Source organism: Seriola lalandi, unplaced genomic scaffold (genome assembly GCF_002814215.2).
Source record: "Seriola lalandi dorsalis isolate HSWRI2012SDOR001 ecotype SW California unplaced genomic scaffold, Sedor1 jcf7180002054582, whole genome shotgun sequence".
Classification (NCBI taxonomy): Eukaryota; Metazoa; Chordata; class Actinopteri; order Carangiformes; family Carangidae; genus Seriola; species Seriola lalandi.
Window position 1 is genome coordinate 307,941 of NW_019525135.1, and position 16,155 is coordinate 324,095.

A 16,155-nucleotide genomic window follows, 5' to 3' on the forward strand; every position below is an offset into this window, starting at 1 on the left:
ATGGAGAAACAGAATAACAGTATTAAGTAACAAAATTACTAAAATGTGTAAAAATTACAAATCAGAAAAGACAATTTTTATTTAACTGCAGAGTTGAAGCGATATCTTCTTTGGAGTATCAGTCCGTTTCTTATCTCTTTGTGCTGGAGGGCCAGTCCTGCCACTTCTGCTGTGAAATTAAAAAATGGAAGCAACAGCTCTGGCTCTCATAAATTAATTGCTGGTTTGGGCGCCATGATGACTGATGATTCACAGGGTAGGTATACTTTGACGAACACACACACGCACCAACTCTCTCTCTCTCTCACACACATGCACGCGCACTCTTCATCAGCTCTGACTGGAAGAATAAGACATAACAGCCCTGGGCTTCAACACTTCCACCAGTGAATAACGAATGTTGAAGCCATCCTGGCTCAAAACTCTGCTTCATTTCCCGTTGTTGGTATAGATACAAGGAAACTGGTTGCCATTAGGGAGCAGAGTAAATTACTGCATATCCTATGGGCTCAGCTCCCACAGCTATTTAATTGGCAGCTTCTCTTTTAAGTGGGCTAAATTTATCTGGCCATTTACTCCTAGTAATTGGACTATTAAAGAGCTTTTGTCTGCTCCTGGCGACATACTGTAACCCTGTTAAAAAGTGAAGGAGAAAGCGAATATGTGTGAGGGAATGGAACAAAGAAAATGATGGCACATGGAAGACGTGGAGCAGCTGGTGGAGCTCTCTCCACACATCTGTCTCTTTGTCTTGAACAAAAGAGAATCAGCATCAACACATGCACTGAAAGCTTCTGTCTCCTTGTCTTTGTTTCTGTTTGTCCATGTATGTGTGCATATGTGTGTCCGCGTGTTTATGTGCGTACAGGACGTCCAACAGTAGCGCCACACTGTCCTCATGCATGTCGATGGAGCCATGTGCATGTCCAGAGGAGTGTATGTTCACCGCTCTGTCCCACGCTGACGTCACCTTCCGCAAGATGGAGGGCTACCTGAGGAGCCGACAGCTGTGTGATGTCATACTGGTGGCTGGAGACAGGCGGATACCTGCGCACAGGTAAGAGCAAAGAGATGCTAAATATGTTACACTGGCACAGCAAAGACTGATATTGAATAGATGCAAATGATATATAGATAAATATATATATATATAGATATAATAGATGCTCACTCTGACTATATAGAAGATACTTACAAACCGAATAGAGCTGAAACAATTAGTCAATTAATTGATTAATTAATTAACATGAAATTAATTTGCACCAGTTTTTGATAGTTAATCGTCTCAGTCAATTTTAAAGCAAAAATGTCAAACATGTTGATTTTAGCTTCTTTAAAGGATTTGCTATCTTTGTCTCTTTCATTGCAAATCTCATCTTTTTGATTACATTGTATAAACAGTATATAAATAGATTATTTAGAAAAGTAAATCAGCAGATCAATCGATCGATGAAAATAATCATCAGTGGCAGCCTTAAATCCAGCATGTACGTCAATTTGGTTTTTTTTACCATTCACGCACTTGCAGAAACATTAGCTGTAACTCTTGCATGAAGTGCTTACACATATACCACAACGCCTCAACACAGTTTCCATACACATATGAACACACAGCATACTGTTTGGAAAGAAACTTTCGCATACTCAACAGAACCACAGACACACTCATAGAAGTCCCCTTTTATTTTTGTAGTCTCTCTGTATCACACATAGTCAAGTGAGCCTCTGAATCATGCATCAAACACACACACACACACGTGTCTGTCATCCACCTCATAGCCCCACACAACCCCCTACACTCTGCTCTGTCGCTGTCGCTCTCTGGGCATGTGGCCACTGGTGCAGCAGCAGGGTCCATCTGCACAGGGATGAGACAGAAGAGCGGCCCTCCACCAGCAGAAAGACTCCTTTTCTCTCACTGCCTTCCTCTTCTGCCTCATTTGATTTAGTCCTCCAGGCACAGATGGTGACAAACAAAAGACGCTGCTGTATGAGAATCCTAATGGTGTATGTGAAAGAGTGTGTCGATGTCTGAAGTTGTGTGGATGTGTGTTGGGTGTGTGTTTGTGTGTGCCAGCAAGAGGGTGGGAGTTAGACATCTTTGCTTGAAAGTGCTTGTTTTGTTTGCAATTGATTTATTGTATGTGTAGGATGAAAGTGCTTTTCTGGGAACAAAACATACACCTTCTTACCCTCCGTCTTTCTCCGTCTCTCTCCGTCACACAAACAAATACACCATACATGCTGAATAAGCCACTTGTATTGCGTGTATAGTATAACTGCTTGTTTCTTCCAGAGTTTGTTGCAAGCAGCACAAAACTCAGGCTCTGTATGTACTTTAAAAAAAAACATAGAGCTCAATTATACCTTTTTGTCTCTGGGGCTGTACCCTATAAAAATATATTATCGTGCAGATCTATTTTTGTAGCCCCATCTGGACACCTTTGTAAGAGTGCTACCTTCAATGATTTTAGTTAATGTTCGTTGAGAAACTTCTATGTACGATTATTGTAGATCGATAGATATGCTTCTGGGGCCCATTAAGTGCGCACCATGGTTCATTTTAGTACAACAAGACTAAGCGTACAGCCATTTTAGCCCTGCTCTGGACAGTCTAATCCATCGCATGAGAGACAATCCCAGAGGGTCCCATAGGAAAGCTCAGGGAAACAGCTTAGCGCTGCTCTTTAGTGGAGGTGGAGCTGTTAACCAGACGTACCAAAACAATGAGTTAGTCTTCATCCTTGAAGTCTTTTCTCTTGAAAACTGAAAAATACTATTTAAAAATAGTGATAAAGCATAAATTTCACCTTTGTGTCACTTGTCCAAGTAAGTTTTCTTATGTGGTGTGAGTCTTCTTCACCTGCTGTGATGCACTAAACCATAATGGGCTCATTATTGCTGCCTGAGGCCAGAGTACTGAGAACACTGACTAGAATTTGACGGTTGGTGAGAACTGCAGTTGTAGTAGGTGTTTTTTGATTGTGACTGTGACCTGCTGGTGGTGTTAGATGAAAAGTCAGTGGATTACTAAACTCATTAGATTCATCCTCTTGCAAAGTTTGTTAAGATATCTCAGTGTGGACCAAAGGGGCGGAACGACTAATTGCCAGACCAACATGTTGCCATGTTTTAGCCACGCTATTAGCATGACTAAAAGTGTACATTTCCTATACCTCTGTTTAAGTCACAATAGTGAGGTAAGTTTCTCCTACCACCCCCTCCTGTTGTTTTTGCCCACTCTGTTTTTCCACTATTGTATCTCTGTACCAAGCAGCACATCCACACTCAAACAGACATAGTGTTCAGTTTCCAGCTCTTGCCCTCCTTTCCTGAGTCCAACTCATCTGTTTCCTGCTCTCCTCACTCTGGCATTTTGTCTACTCTCAGCTCTTTCCATTATAGTGTGACACACTGTCTGCCATGTCTCTGTCTCCAGCACACTGCATTTGTGTTTGTGTGTAAATAACCCACTGCTGTATGCTCTATGACTTCCTCGCAGCAACACATCTTTGACGTCTTTCTCTGTAAAACACACATACACACAAGCACTACTCATCTGTGCTTCAGGCTATCTGTCAAGGTCCCGGTGTCACACTCAGTAATGAGATTATACACATGTACATAACTCATACATATTCAGTACACACACACACACACGCAAACACGCACACACACATATTCAAGTCAACAAACGACATACAACAGTGAAAGCAGAAAGACCATTTGAACATGTAAAATCTGTTAATATGGGCATCAAACAGAACTTTAATGTGAGCTTGAGCTTGCTCAATTTACTTATCATAAGTCATATTTAGCACTGGACATCAAAAATACTGAACCCTGCAGTACAGGTCTATAGTATATATCCTTCAGGCAGTCATTTACAAAGACATCTCCAAGTGCAAGGGATGAAAAATACTGTACATGAAATATTAAATAACAGTTCCTTTCTGGCTTTTTTAATACCTTGGTGTGTATGTGTGTGTGATGAACTTCATGGTGACATGAAAGGGTAATGGATTGTTGTGGTGGAGAATTAAGTAACAAGTGACCTTAAGATAAAACCTCTCCGTCCTTCATCCGCTTCACTCAACATTACTCCATGTATCTCACTCCATGTATCTTTTTCTCACACTCACTCACCTCTAAATTTTGCATTGACCTTACATTAAACATTTTCCTTTCTCTCTCTCTCTTTCTTTCTTTTTTGTCTGTCCTCCATGAGCTCAGCTGCTGTGACTGACAGATGCAAATTGAATAATCTCCTGTCTGACTGCAGGGACTGGCTTTTGGTCTTTTATAGTGCACGCCAGGACTTGATCTGACTGGGACTGTGTCTTCCTTTATATTGTTTTGTGTGGACATTTCTGTGAATTCAAAATAACAAGTCACATGTAAGGAGCCAGCAGATGCGTTACTGCATTGTTAGTATGTTAATGTGCTGGCAAATGGCTGGCAACTCTGTGTACATTTTGCAACAGCTTGATGTTGTCTTCCAATGTCTTTTCCAAATATCAGTTTAATATCACATAATTCAGAGACCCTCTAATGCGGCGCTGGTTTCAAAGATAAATAACTGTGCTCATGTTAGTCTCTCTTATGTCACAAGTTTTAAAAATCTATTTTAGGTTTTAAAAACGTAATTTTCATTACTTTTAAGGGGAAACATGAGCCACTGCAGTTTGACTGTCAGGCAGTTTAAACGTCTGAGGACAGCAAGCTCTTTATCCTCAATATGCTCAGTGTGTACAAACATCTGGAGATGCCTAAGGCTCATGCAAAGCTTTTGTTTGCACAGCTTTCTTCCACCTCTAATAACATCTCTTCAGAGAGAATATAGATGGTGCGAGTCCCATTCTGATGGGATTTATTTCTTTAGGGGAAATCGGGTGACTTAAATATTACTTGCACTAATGAGCAATTTAATCCTGTCTGGTCTGCATGCATGTAGGATTATTTTAACCTCTACAGTTGTAATAATTACAGTCCATTTACCTACTGTTTTTCAGCCCCTTGTTGCATGGAGAGATAGAAGGCGGAAAATTTTATTTTAACAGAAAAAAATATAGAAATGATGATGATGTGATTTTTGTTGGGTCATGTACCAAACAAACATGTTCCTTTGCATCTGGAGAATTGGATTTGTAGGCCGAGGCGTCTCTGTAGCACCATAACGCTTATTGTGCTAACAATGGACAACAATGTTAAGACACATTTTTACTATGAAATCATTGCAGCACCTGTGATTTTTTAGCAGCTCCTGTGATTTGGATATTGCATTTGGCTGTATTGCAATTGAATTGTGCAACCCTGGTAACAAATGAAAAAATTGAGTTAGAGAGAGGTTCAACCCGAGGCTCCTGTCTGACCTCTGCAGAGATGACCAATCATGGTGTAACATGGGAGTGAATCACCGTTTTCTGGAAATTACAGAAATGGTCTTATCTGATGTTGGAATGGTGTGGGAGAAGATACCAAAGCTATCTGACCAACACACAAACAGGATGATATGGGATGAATGCTGTGCGTTGTCTGGTTGTGTCATCATGTCCATAAAGCCCTTTCCGTCTCCGTTCTGCATCTTTTCCCTGAGAGTCCAGACTCATCCTGTCAGCAAGGTCAGAGTACTCTGTTCTTCAATTAGAGCTGTCCGTCCTCTCTGACTGAAGCCTGACACTCTCCTCTCACAGGCTGGTCCTCTCATCCGTATCGGACTACTTTGCGGCCATGTTCACCAGTGATGTGCGGGAGGCTAAACAGGATGAAGTGAAGATGGAGGGAGTAGACCCTGATGCATTGTGGGTGCTGGTGCAGTATGCATATACAGGTACATACACATGTATGCCTTATTAGTTATTAGTTATTAGTAAGCTGGTTTTGTTTATGGGATTGGAGGTTCTGAATCTGCTATTAATGGCTAACACCTCCAGGAAGCCATCAGCAGAAACCATCATATTTTCCATGCAAACTTAATGCATTAATTTTGGTCTCAGTTGTATGAAAACATTTTTGCGACCATTTGCTTGAATTGATGACGGTGTTATTATTGATCTCAAAATCTTTTAAATTATAAATCTTAGACATTTTTTAATACACAGCCCCTTTTCTGATATCTTGTCTTTCTTTATCTGTCTTCTTCATCCCTTCTCTCTCTCTCCCTCTCTCTCTCTCTCTCTATCTCCCCCCCCCCATCTCTCTATCTCCCTCCCTCGTCCAGGCCGTCTCGAGTTGAGGGAGGACACTATTGAGTCTTTGCTGTCAGCCTCTTGCCTGCTGCAGCTGTCGTCTGTGGTTCAGGCCTGCTGCTCCTTTCTCATGAAGCAGCTCCACCCCTCCAACTGTCTGGGCATCCGCTCCTACGCCGACGCTCAGGGCTGCCATGACCTGCAGAGGGCTGCTCACGCCTACACCATGGTGGGTACACGGCCAGTTTATATCTATACCTCCTGTGCTTGTAGAGCCACCACAAGAAAATGAATGAAAGAGCAGCTTGGAGAAATATAGATCTGAAAATATTGATGTACTGTAGATACAGGTAGACTACAGGTGATATTTAGGTTCTAATGTAAGGAGCTGAATGTAAGAACAATATTCAGGTTTTCGTTCACCTTTCCCTTAAACAACTGTTCTTCTCCATCTCTATCATTCATTTTCCAGCCTTGATGTTATTTTTGGTAACAAATTGGTTCCTCGTTCACAACGCACCACACACCATTACCGCCACGATGGCTGTTTTCAGCAAAGGGTTGCTATGGTGACGATGAAATAGCTCCTTCGACTTGATTATTCTTTTCTTTTCTTGTTCTCTCCTGTCTTTACATGCCTTTTTCTTCACCCAGCCTCCCTCTGTGTGTCTGTCTCTGTCAGTGTCACCGCTCCTCTCTTTCTCTCCCTCTAAGTGGATTATTGTTAAACTTTAATCTGAGGTAATTATGTCATAGAGGTGGCTTTATCTGGGTGTGACTGTCTGCCTGTGTCTGTAACTCATTTACACACACATATTCCCACACACATAAAAACTCAGGATTATGACAGAGCTTCACAAAAGACTGACTTGGTAGAGAGAACTCGAGTGTTTTCATTTCTCTTTTTTTTATTTTAAAGGTTCTGTTTACGTGGGAAGCAGGTCACGTTTACATGTTTTTATTCCCCTTTTCTAACTTTCCCACAAACAGTAACCTCAAAATAAATAAACAGGTAAAAGATACACACACAAATGAGATATAAAATCTGTAATAGCTATGGCAAACTATACAGTCACGCACAATTAACAAGCACAATGTGGGCTATCACTGAGGGCAAGTGTTGTTTCTATATTGGTTAGCATAGAAACACAGAGTATCTAATTTTAGTTTCTACCCCTGAATTCTATCCAAATTCAATCACTACTAGAGCAGAAATGATTAGTTCAACAACAGAAAATTTACATGCAGCAATTTTAATAATTAATTGTAATTAATTGCATGTCTATTTGGATTTCAGACTATTTGCAAGACAAAAACAGCACTTTGAAGATGTCACCTTGTGCTTCATGACGTTTCGACGACATCTGACATTTTAAAGGCCAAATAATTAATTGATTAATTTAGAATATATCGGCAGATTAAACAATATTGAAATGATTGTTAGTTGCAGCCCTTCTCTCTACGTTTCAAACAACCTCCCCATCTTATACCACTGACTCATCTCACCCTTTTTTTTTCCTCCAGCTTTTCCCATCCATCTTTCTCTGACCTTTAGCAAGCCCTCATTTTCCTCCTTTTTTTTTCTCTTTCCTTGCCTCCTGCCAACCCTTGATCTCCGTCTCCACTCTAAATCCTCCCTATTGTTTTTCCACTTCTCATTCCCCTCTTTCTTGTGCAATACATTATTTATTCATCCTTACTCTTTAAAAACCAATCTGTCCTTACTTCTCTACTCTTACTACGATTTCATCCGTCGTTCTGTTTTACTCTCTCTCTCTCTCTCTGTCCACCAGGATCACTTCTTAGAGGTGGTGGGAGGTCAGGAGTTCCTGCTGCTCCCAGTGGAGGAGATGGAGAGGCTGCTCACTTCTGATGACATCAACGTGCCAGATGAGGAAACCGTGGTAACATCTTTGCTAACATGGGTCCGTCATGACTCTGCCACCCGGCAACGCCACCTGCCTTTGCTGCTGGCTCACATCCGACTGCCACTGCTGCAGCCACAGGTGAGAGCTGTCACATAATGTATTATAACTGTCTTGTTTAATAATATAACTGTCTTTTTTAATAATTATTTAATAGACAGCATTTTCTCTTCCAATAGCAACTCCAAAATCTGAACTGAGCACCGACTCAATATCAGGGCTCTCTTTTCTCAGATTTTAAATCTGTATATCTCACTGTGTCAAACTCATTTTTATGCCGGCGACAAGAGGAGAGGATTTGAAACACTGGATTTTAAAATGACATTGACAAAGAACCAGTATTCATGTGGATGGGTCAGGACATGGCTGAGACCCACTCCACTGCTGTCAGTGAACTGAAACTGATCAGCTGTATTGATCTAGGACATCTTTATTGATAATGATAAGATAGTAATATGGATATGTGGAATAGGTGATAGATGCATTAATAAATAACTATAAATATCTTTACAATTTAAAAGAATGTACAAACTAAAACGATTGTGTACAGTTTTACGTGTCACTACATTATCAGCTGCTCTCTGTTCTGTCTTTTCCATTTTCCAGTATTTTTCCTCTTTTCTCTTTTTCTCTCTCACTCTTGTAAATCAGTTGAATTGGTTATATTGATTCTGTATATTGCTGAGAAGCAGACGGTGAAAAGATAGATTACATTTGCAAGAGCACATTATTTATCTACTGTGATTATGAAGGTGTCATCCATTTTCTTGGCCTGTGGCATCAATCAACACATTTTGAAACTAGAACTTCAACCAAATTCAGTAACTGTTGTTGGAGCTTTGTCAGAGTTGCTCATGTCTTCACATCTTTCGCAGCAAAGTACTAATCAAGAGTTTGTGTCAGTCTTCTTCCTGATGATCTGGCTGTTTTTTATGGTCAAATTTGTCTTGCACTCTCTCCTTCTCTCCCTCTTCCTGGCTCCAATCTGTCTCACTATCCTCTTTAGGCAATTAGAGGGACTATAGCCATTATGCTAACTGTAGATCACAACCATTACTCTGTCAGGTGTGTGCTTGTGTTTGTTCTCTGTGCACATGTGTGTATCTGAGTGTGTGTGCATGTATCTCCATGCTTTTCCTCTTCCACTCTCTCCTCTTTCTAGCAAGTGTAGCAGAGTATCTGACTGGTAATGTGATGCAGAGAGGTTTATATGCTAGGCAGAATCTAGCATATAAACCAGTTACTGCCTAGGGCTTTGGATGCACACACACACACTCACACAAATGCACATTCACACACACATTTTAAACCTTAATTAAGTGTGATATGTCTCTTAACTGCAGCCAAATTATCTGTTCTCTTCATCTCCCTCATCAGTCATTTCCCTCACTATATATAAAGAAAGTGTAGAGATAAAAGTCCTTTTGTGGCCCTTCCTTCCTCTTTCCATTCTCTCTGCCTGCATCTATACATTTTGTTTTTGCACTGAACACCTCAGATATATGACTTTGCCCTGGTCAGCTGAAATCACAAGTAGCTGTAACATGTAATCAGGGCGAAGATGGATGGCAGAAAGGTAAAGCAGTGGAAGAGTCACAAAGGAGATAGAGCAAAAGCAAAAAACGTAGAACTAAGGGTTTATTCATCTTTTAACAATGTATTACCACCACAATGCTTAACTGACAAATGACTTAACAATCAGCAACCTCATGAGCTGTGACATGCCAATAAAACGACATTGAAACCTCACACAGACAACTGATCAATATTCATCAACCAATTAGCCAGTTCTCTATCTAGGGCACCATGTGATTACTCATCAAGTGGATGTCAATTCACTAGATTAATGCCTTTAATCCCTGCTCCCCATTACCACTGTTACAAACACACAGTGGTCTAATCTTCTCAGAAGAGCATCTGCGGCCGTAAATCGGACAGTGTGTACCAAACAGTTGCATATATACAGGGTAGTAAGGTTCTCAGAAAAGAATTAGTTTGTACAACATGCTGTCCGACTGAAATCCAGTGTGTGTTCCCAGCAGCTACACTTTAACACAGAGTGAAAAGCTGACCATCAAGGAAATATTGGGATAACAGCACATTATATTTTCTCTCCTGGTAGATATTTATAATGTCACACTCGTTTGTACGCAGAAACATTGACAGGAAAAGTTGATAAAAGAATGAGAGAGTTTAAGAGAGAAGTTCAAGCCCTGCTTACTTTCTTACCTTTGACAAGCAATTTTTATGGAAGCACTAACTGCAGCTTAAGTGTGTGTGGGTGTCTTCACTCCAAACTACAAACATCAAACCCATGGTAGTGTTAGAGGAAACATGATGGGATCACTTAAGTCATTAGGATTCATCCTCTGGTCCAGACAGAGAGGTGCTAGCAAGAGCATGTCTTGTAAGGGAAATGAGAGAGGAGTAAGGTATGTTTCTATGTGTATGGGAGTGAGTGTATGCTATAAGTGGACAGAGACCATTTCTGCCTCTTATGTCAAGCGTGAACTGAAACAGAGAGGGCAGCACAACGGTCTCTCCATCCACTGTGAGCTAAAGAGAGGACAGAGAGGAGAAGACGGGACACCTGCAGAACTCAATCTTATCTCACCCTCCACATTCAATCATCACAGCGTGATGGATAAATAGCACAGCAGAGGGCAAACACAGTTTTCTATCTCTGTCCGTCTTTATCACACACACACAAATGAATGCTGAAATAGGGTTCACCCTAATTTGTCCCTCTGTGATTGTATGCAGTGGAAGTGTGGGTTCACCCTGGCGTGTAAGCTGCTTATCCATTTAGCATGCTTGCTTTACGCTCTCCACGTCTGGCTGAGAAAATTGATTTTACATTCAGTGACCAAGTTGAATTATTTTGGCCGAATCTTTCTTTTTTGTGGTAGGGTGGGAATTATGGGGGACAGCACAGACGAAAATGAGAGTGTAAAAATAACTATTTTTTTTCATCATCATATATCCTATATATATATATATATATATATATATATATTTCTGAACATCTCCACTGACTTCATCACACACAAGGATGCAGGTGTGCACATAGTTGCGAAACTTCAAATGAATTTTATTTAAAAAAAAATCAGGTCTCTCTGGAACTCTACTGCTTTTCATCTATTAACACACACACGTACGCAAACAGTCACAAACACACACCTATCTAAATGTAAATCATGCAATTCTTGCCTTCTTACCCTCAGGGAAAACTTGCTTCTCACGACCCTGCCTCTCTCACTTGCACTCATTTCCTGTGGATATATTTTAAGGAACAGACTGGTGGATTAAAGTGCTTCATAGATGTCGCTATGTATATATGTGTGTGTGTGTGTGTGTTTTGTGTGTGTGTTCATAGATGAGGTTAGAGGGTATGGACTAGAAAACTGATGAGAGGTTTGATTAGTTTTCTAGTGTGTCAGATGATCTGTGTGTGTGTGTGTGTGTGTGTGTGTGTGTGTGTGAGGGAGCACTAATAGCAGCTGGTCTGATCTGATCTAATCTCTCAATCAATGAGAGAACAGCTTTCTTTCGACCCTCAGACCTCCATAATCAGCGATAACGTTGTAACCCACACTGGCCTACACCCACTGTACACACATACCCTGCATTTGTTTCAGCTGCTTGTTGACAGCAGCTGCCCCATGTCCCTGTGCGTTCATGTGCACATTTCTTTTATGTGTGTGTAGTTCTTGGCAGACCTAGAGTCCAACCCTCTGCTCCGCGACAGTGTGGAGTGCCAGCGGCTGCTGATGGAGGGGATGAAGTATCACCTCTTGCCCCAGCGTCGGCCCCTGCTGCAGAGCCCTCGCACCCGTCCTCGCAAAGCTACTGTAGGGGCCATGTTCGCTGTCGGTGGCATGGACGCTACGAAAGGTATAACGGTCACTAAACTCTACTTAGCCAGTTTATATATGATATGATACACCTAGCAATAATCCAGTGCAGTCTAATAAAAAGTCCTGCGATAAATCCTCCTTTCATGAAGGTTATAATGTTCATTTTTTGTTCTAGAGAGATTAAACAGTGCGTCACACTGCAGCCGCCAGAATTACCGTACAGTTGAATCAAACCTCTAAATTAGAGAGCAGCATAATCCCCCTTCACTTTACATGTTCATGTGTTTTCCAGGTGCTACCAGTATTGAGCAGTACTGTCTGCGGCGGGACACGTGGCGGCAGGTAGCCACCATGAGTGGACGGAGACTTCAGTTTGGTGTAGCTGTCCTTGACGGCCGTCTCTATGTGGTGGGGGGCCGAGACGGACTCAAGACCCTCAACACTGTGGAGTGTTACAACCCGCACAGCAAAACCTGGAGCGTCATGCCTCCCATGTCCACACACAGGCATGGCTTAGGTGAGCACCTTGGTTAGAGCACAAATGTGATTTACATACAATGTGAAATTGTCTTGGAAAGGTCAGCCCCAAATTTATTAAATTAGTTTTAGTATCAGTTCTGGCTGGTAATAGGGAAGAAATTTGTAAGAGGATTGATTAAGGTATTTGAATTTTGAGCATGGCATTATGTAAGTACAATTTTAGAGACAAATACACAGTTACTTGATTTTTTGTGATATTTTATTCATCCCTGCTAGAAAATATATTTTTTCACAATTAATTCAGAGGTTATTTTCAGCAACAGAACAGCACCTCACCAGCAGATAATAAGTGATTCAATGTCATGCTCAAGGACACTTCATCAGAGTGGATTTAACCTGTGTATCTTGTATTAAGGACTGTCTCCCCTCTCATTGTGAAGCCGACTATTCCAATGACAACATTTGACGAAGCGTGCTGTGCTGGTGCTTCATTGTTTTTTATAAATGTGTGCATGTGTGTGAAAGGAGGCAGGGATTCAAACACACATCTGGCAGCACAGATGTTCTGGCATATAAATCCCTTGAGTATGGAAGTGTCAACATGCTGCTAACTCCGCATGCTTAATGCCCTGGGTGTGGCTGCACACACAATAAAAACTCACACCCCTTATCCTATACGTGTCCGAGCTGATATTGTTTTGGTAAGCTGCCATGAGTTAATCATGTACATGTGTTTGTGTATTGCAGGTGTAGCTGTCCTAGAGGGACCCATGTACGCGGTAGGAGGACATGATGGCTGGAGCTACCTCAGCACAGTGGAAAGGTGAGAGGATATTTCCCACAGCTGGAGAAAAGGAGACACCGTTTTGAGAAGGAAATGTTGCTGCTAAATGGTGCAGCTGCGAAAATGCAATCTCTTAACCCCAGTGGATACTGTATTTTATCATTTATTTGAAAATCTGTAGAGGTTCAGGTTACCCATGCTCCATAACAGGGCTTTAACTAATGATTATTTTCATTATTGATAAATGTGTCAATGGCTTTCCCAATTAATCTGTTTTTTTTGTATCATGTCAGAAAATAGTTTTCCAGAGTTTAAGGTGACGTCTTAAACGTGTCTTGTTTTGTCCGACCAAAAGACAAAAGATCCAAGATATTCAGTTTACAGTTGCAGAAAACTAAGGAAACCAACTAATATTCACATGGATCCAGATAAATTTGGCTTTTTTTCTCAAAGAATTACCCAAAACAATTAATCAATTATCAAAATAGTTGCAAATTAATTTTTGTCGATTTACTAATGGATCAATAGACTAATTGTAACTGTTCTACTCCACAGCAAGATTGAGAAATTGTTTTACTCTTTTTACTAGGTGGGACCCCCAAGCCCGACAGTGGAGCTTTGTTGCAAGTATGGCTACACCCAGAAGCACTGTGGGAGTAGCTGTACTCAATGGCAAGTAAGTGAGCATACAAGTTCACATACGTATAGCTTCATGAATCAACACTACATCCAAGTTAAAGATACATTTTTAGTGCATTACCTGAAGCACCGAAACACCCTAAGTTTTTTTTATGATGTCTTGCTTTTCTTCATATGCTAAATCCATTTACTGTGATCCACTCTGGACAAAAGCAATTGCCAAATTAATGTCAGTTAATGTTGCATATACTGTATATTCTACAAGAATTACTGTATTCAGACAGAGCATAATTTTTACTGTACCAATATAGATTCTGTGCAACCTTGTGTCTCATTATAGTACATTGCCACTGTATGCCATAAAAATAGCAAATCAATAGACAAAATCCAGTGCATCTAGCTAAAACTAATGCAATCTAGTACAGCAGTGCTATATTAAATTCTCCCATCATGTACATTATATTGTTCAATTTGTGTTGAAACTGTATTGAAAGGTGTTGATTCATCTTTGTGGTCATCTTGGAGGCTGCAGTTTGTGGTACTGCATTACACTAACAGGTGTTTATATTATTTTGTCTATCCAATTTATATCATTGAGGATAGGCTAAATAACAAAAACAACTTTCTGAATAATGTAATAATGGTGCTAAACAAAGCACCACAAACTGCAGGCTCCTCAATTATCATACAGTTGAATTAACATCTCTCTAAAACCATTTCAATAAAACTGAAAATAACAACCTTCATGAGGCAGGTTGCAGGACTACATTAGCTTTAGCTAAGTGTACCTAATAAACTGTTAACTGAGTGTATTAATAGTGGGATTTGATACATTCATGGCTTGAATCTCCTCATTTGCCCCAGAATTCTCCTGCAGCCGACAGTAGTTATTAAAATCGCAATATTGTGCCGTTGTTTTTATTATTTTTGTGCCTCAGAGAGACAGTACAGAGAAATGCTTTATAGATGCTAATTAATACAGAAACAACTGGTTTGTGTTATCCATGCCCAGCAGTCGTGAGTGTGCATGGCTGCGTGTGTTTGTGGGTGTGCATGTATGTGTTGTGTATTCTCTGGGCGCTTTGCCTGATGGAGCTCATTACTTGCTCGACTGGTTCTGATGTACTTTTTTTCTTCACCCTCCCAACTCCATATCCATGGATGTGTGCACACATACACAGACACGCACACACACACACACACACACACACACACACACACACACACACACACACACACACACACTGAGTGACTGCTTGGGGTTGTGATGCCCCAAGAGTGTTGGCTGATTGATTTTTCTCACCTCACTTTGTCCCCCAAAAATCCTGGGCAACACACACACACACACACACACACACACACACACACACACAATACACCTTTTTACCATCTGTGTAAGTGTCACTAAATTGAAAAGGGAGTCCAGAAATGTGTGTGGTGTTTTGTGTGGCAGGTGTTTTTTTGTATGTGTGTCCATAGAGATAACACCATCTTCTGTCTTCCTCAGGTTGTATGCAGTAGGAGGTCGTGATGGCTCATCCTGCCTGCGTTCAGTGGAGTGTTTCGACCCCCACACCAACAGGTCAGAGACAAGGGACTTCATTTGACCAGAATTAATTGCCGTCTCCTGCTTTATTTCCTGTCTGCTGTTCTTACTAGTGAACTGCCTCTGTGCTTTTAAGGTTATTTACCCACAGATCAAAGGAGACAGCTAACCCTCTCAGGACGTTAGAATAGACCACATTCAAACAACTTCTGTTTATCGAGTGCACTCATTATGGGCTCCACTTGAGCAGCTGAGAGGAGGTTCTCATTGGTGCCTGGAAAATAATCTTTTAAAAAAAAAGCACATTTTGGAGGATTTTGAGCTGGTCCATTTGTGAGGTTTTCCTCAGTGTTGGAGAAAGTGTGAAAGTTGGTTCTGAGATTCACAACCTCTGTCTACAGGTGGAGTGGTTGTGCTCCTATGGCTAAAAGACGTGGAGGTGTGGGTGTGGCCACATGGCACGGCTTCTTGTATGCCATCGGAGGTCACGATGCTCCGGCCTCATCCTTGGCATCTCGGTTGAGTGACTGTGTGGAGAGGTGAGTCAACATTTATGCATGTATGTGTTTATTAACGTTTGATTAAGGAGGTGTAACAGATGTATCACATATATATGTGTTTGAAATGTGAAATTTACAGTGCACAATTTACTGTGTGTTGTAATGATATGTATAAGATTTTTGTGTGATTTGTGTTGTAGTTTATATGTCTTTTGGACAAAGGCTGTTTCTGTTTT

At 40.9% G+C, this 16,155-nt stretch overlaps 1 protein-coding gene across 3 annotated transcripts in view; it reads left to right on the forward strand.

Moving 5' to 3' along the window:
- The window catches only part of klhl5 (kelch-like family member 5), a 53,145-nt gene that overhangs the window by 33,598 nt on the left and 3,392 nt on the right, over nt 1-16,155 (forward strand). For all 3 annotated transcript variants that reach the window (XM_087177154.1, XM_087177155.1, XM_023418555.2), the window contains 10 exons: nt 869-1,057; nt 5,694-5,830; nt 6,221-6,417; nt 7,982-8,194; nt 11,821-12,007; nt 12,263-12,487; nt 13,198-13,273; nt 13,824-13,910; nt 15,381-15,455; nt 15,821-15,958. In XM_087177154.1, the coding sequence (XP_087033280.1) occupies nt 869-1,057; nt 5,694-5,830; nt 6,221-6,417; nt 7,982-8,194; nt 11,821-12,007; nt 12,263-12,487; nt 13,198-13,273; nt 13,824-13,910; nt 15,381-15,455; nt 15,821-15,958 (1,524 nt within the window). The remainder of the gene's footprint in view (nt 1-868; nt 1,058-5,693; nt 5,831-6,220; nt 6,418-7,981; nt 8,195-11,820; nt 12,008-12,262; nt 12,488-13,197; nt 13,274-13,823; nt 13,911-15,380; nt 15,456-15,820; nt 15,959-16,155) is intronic.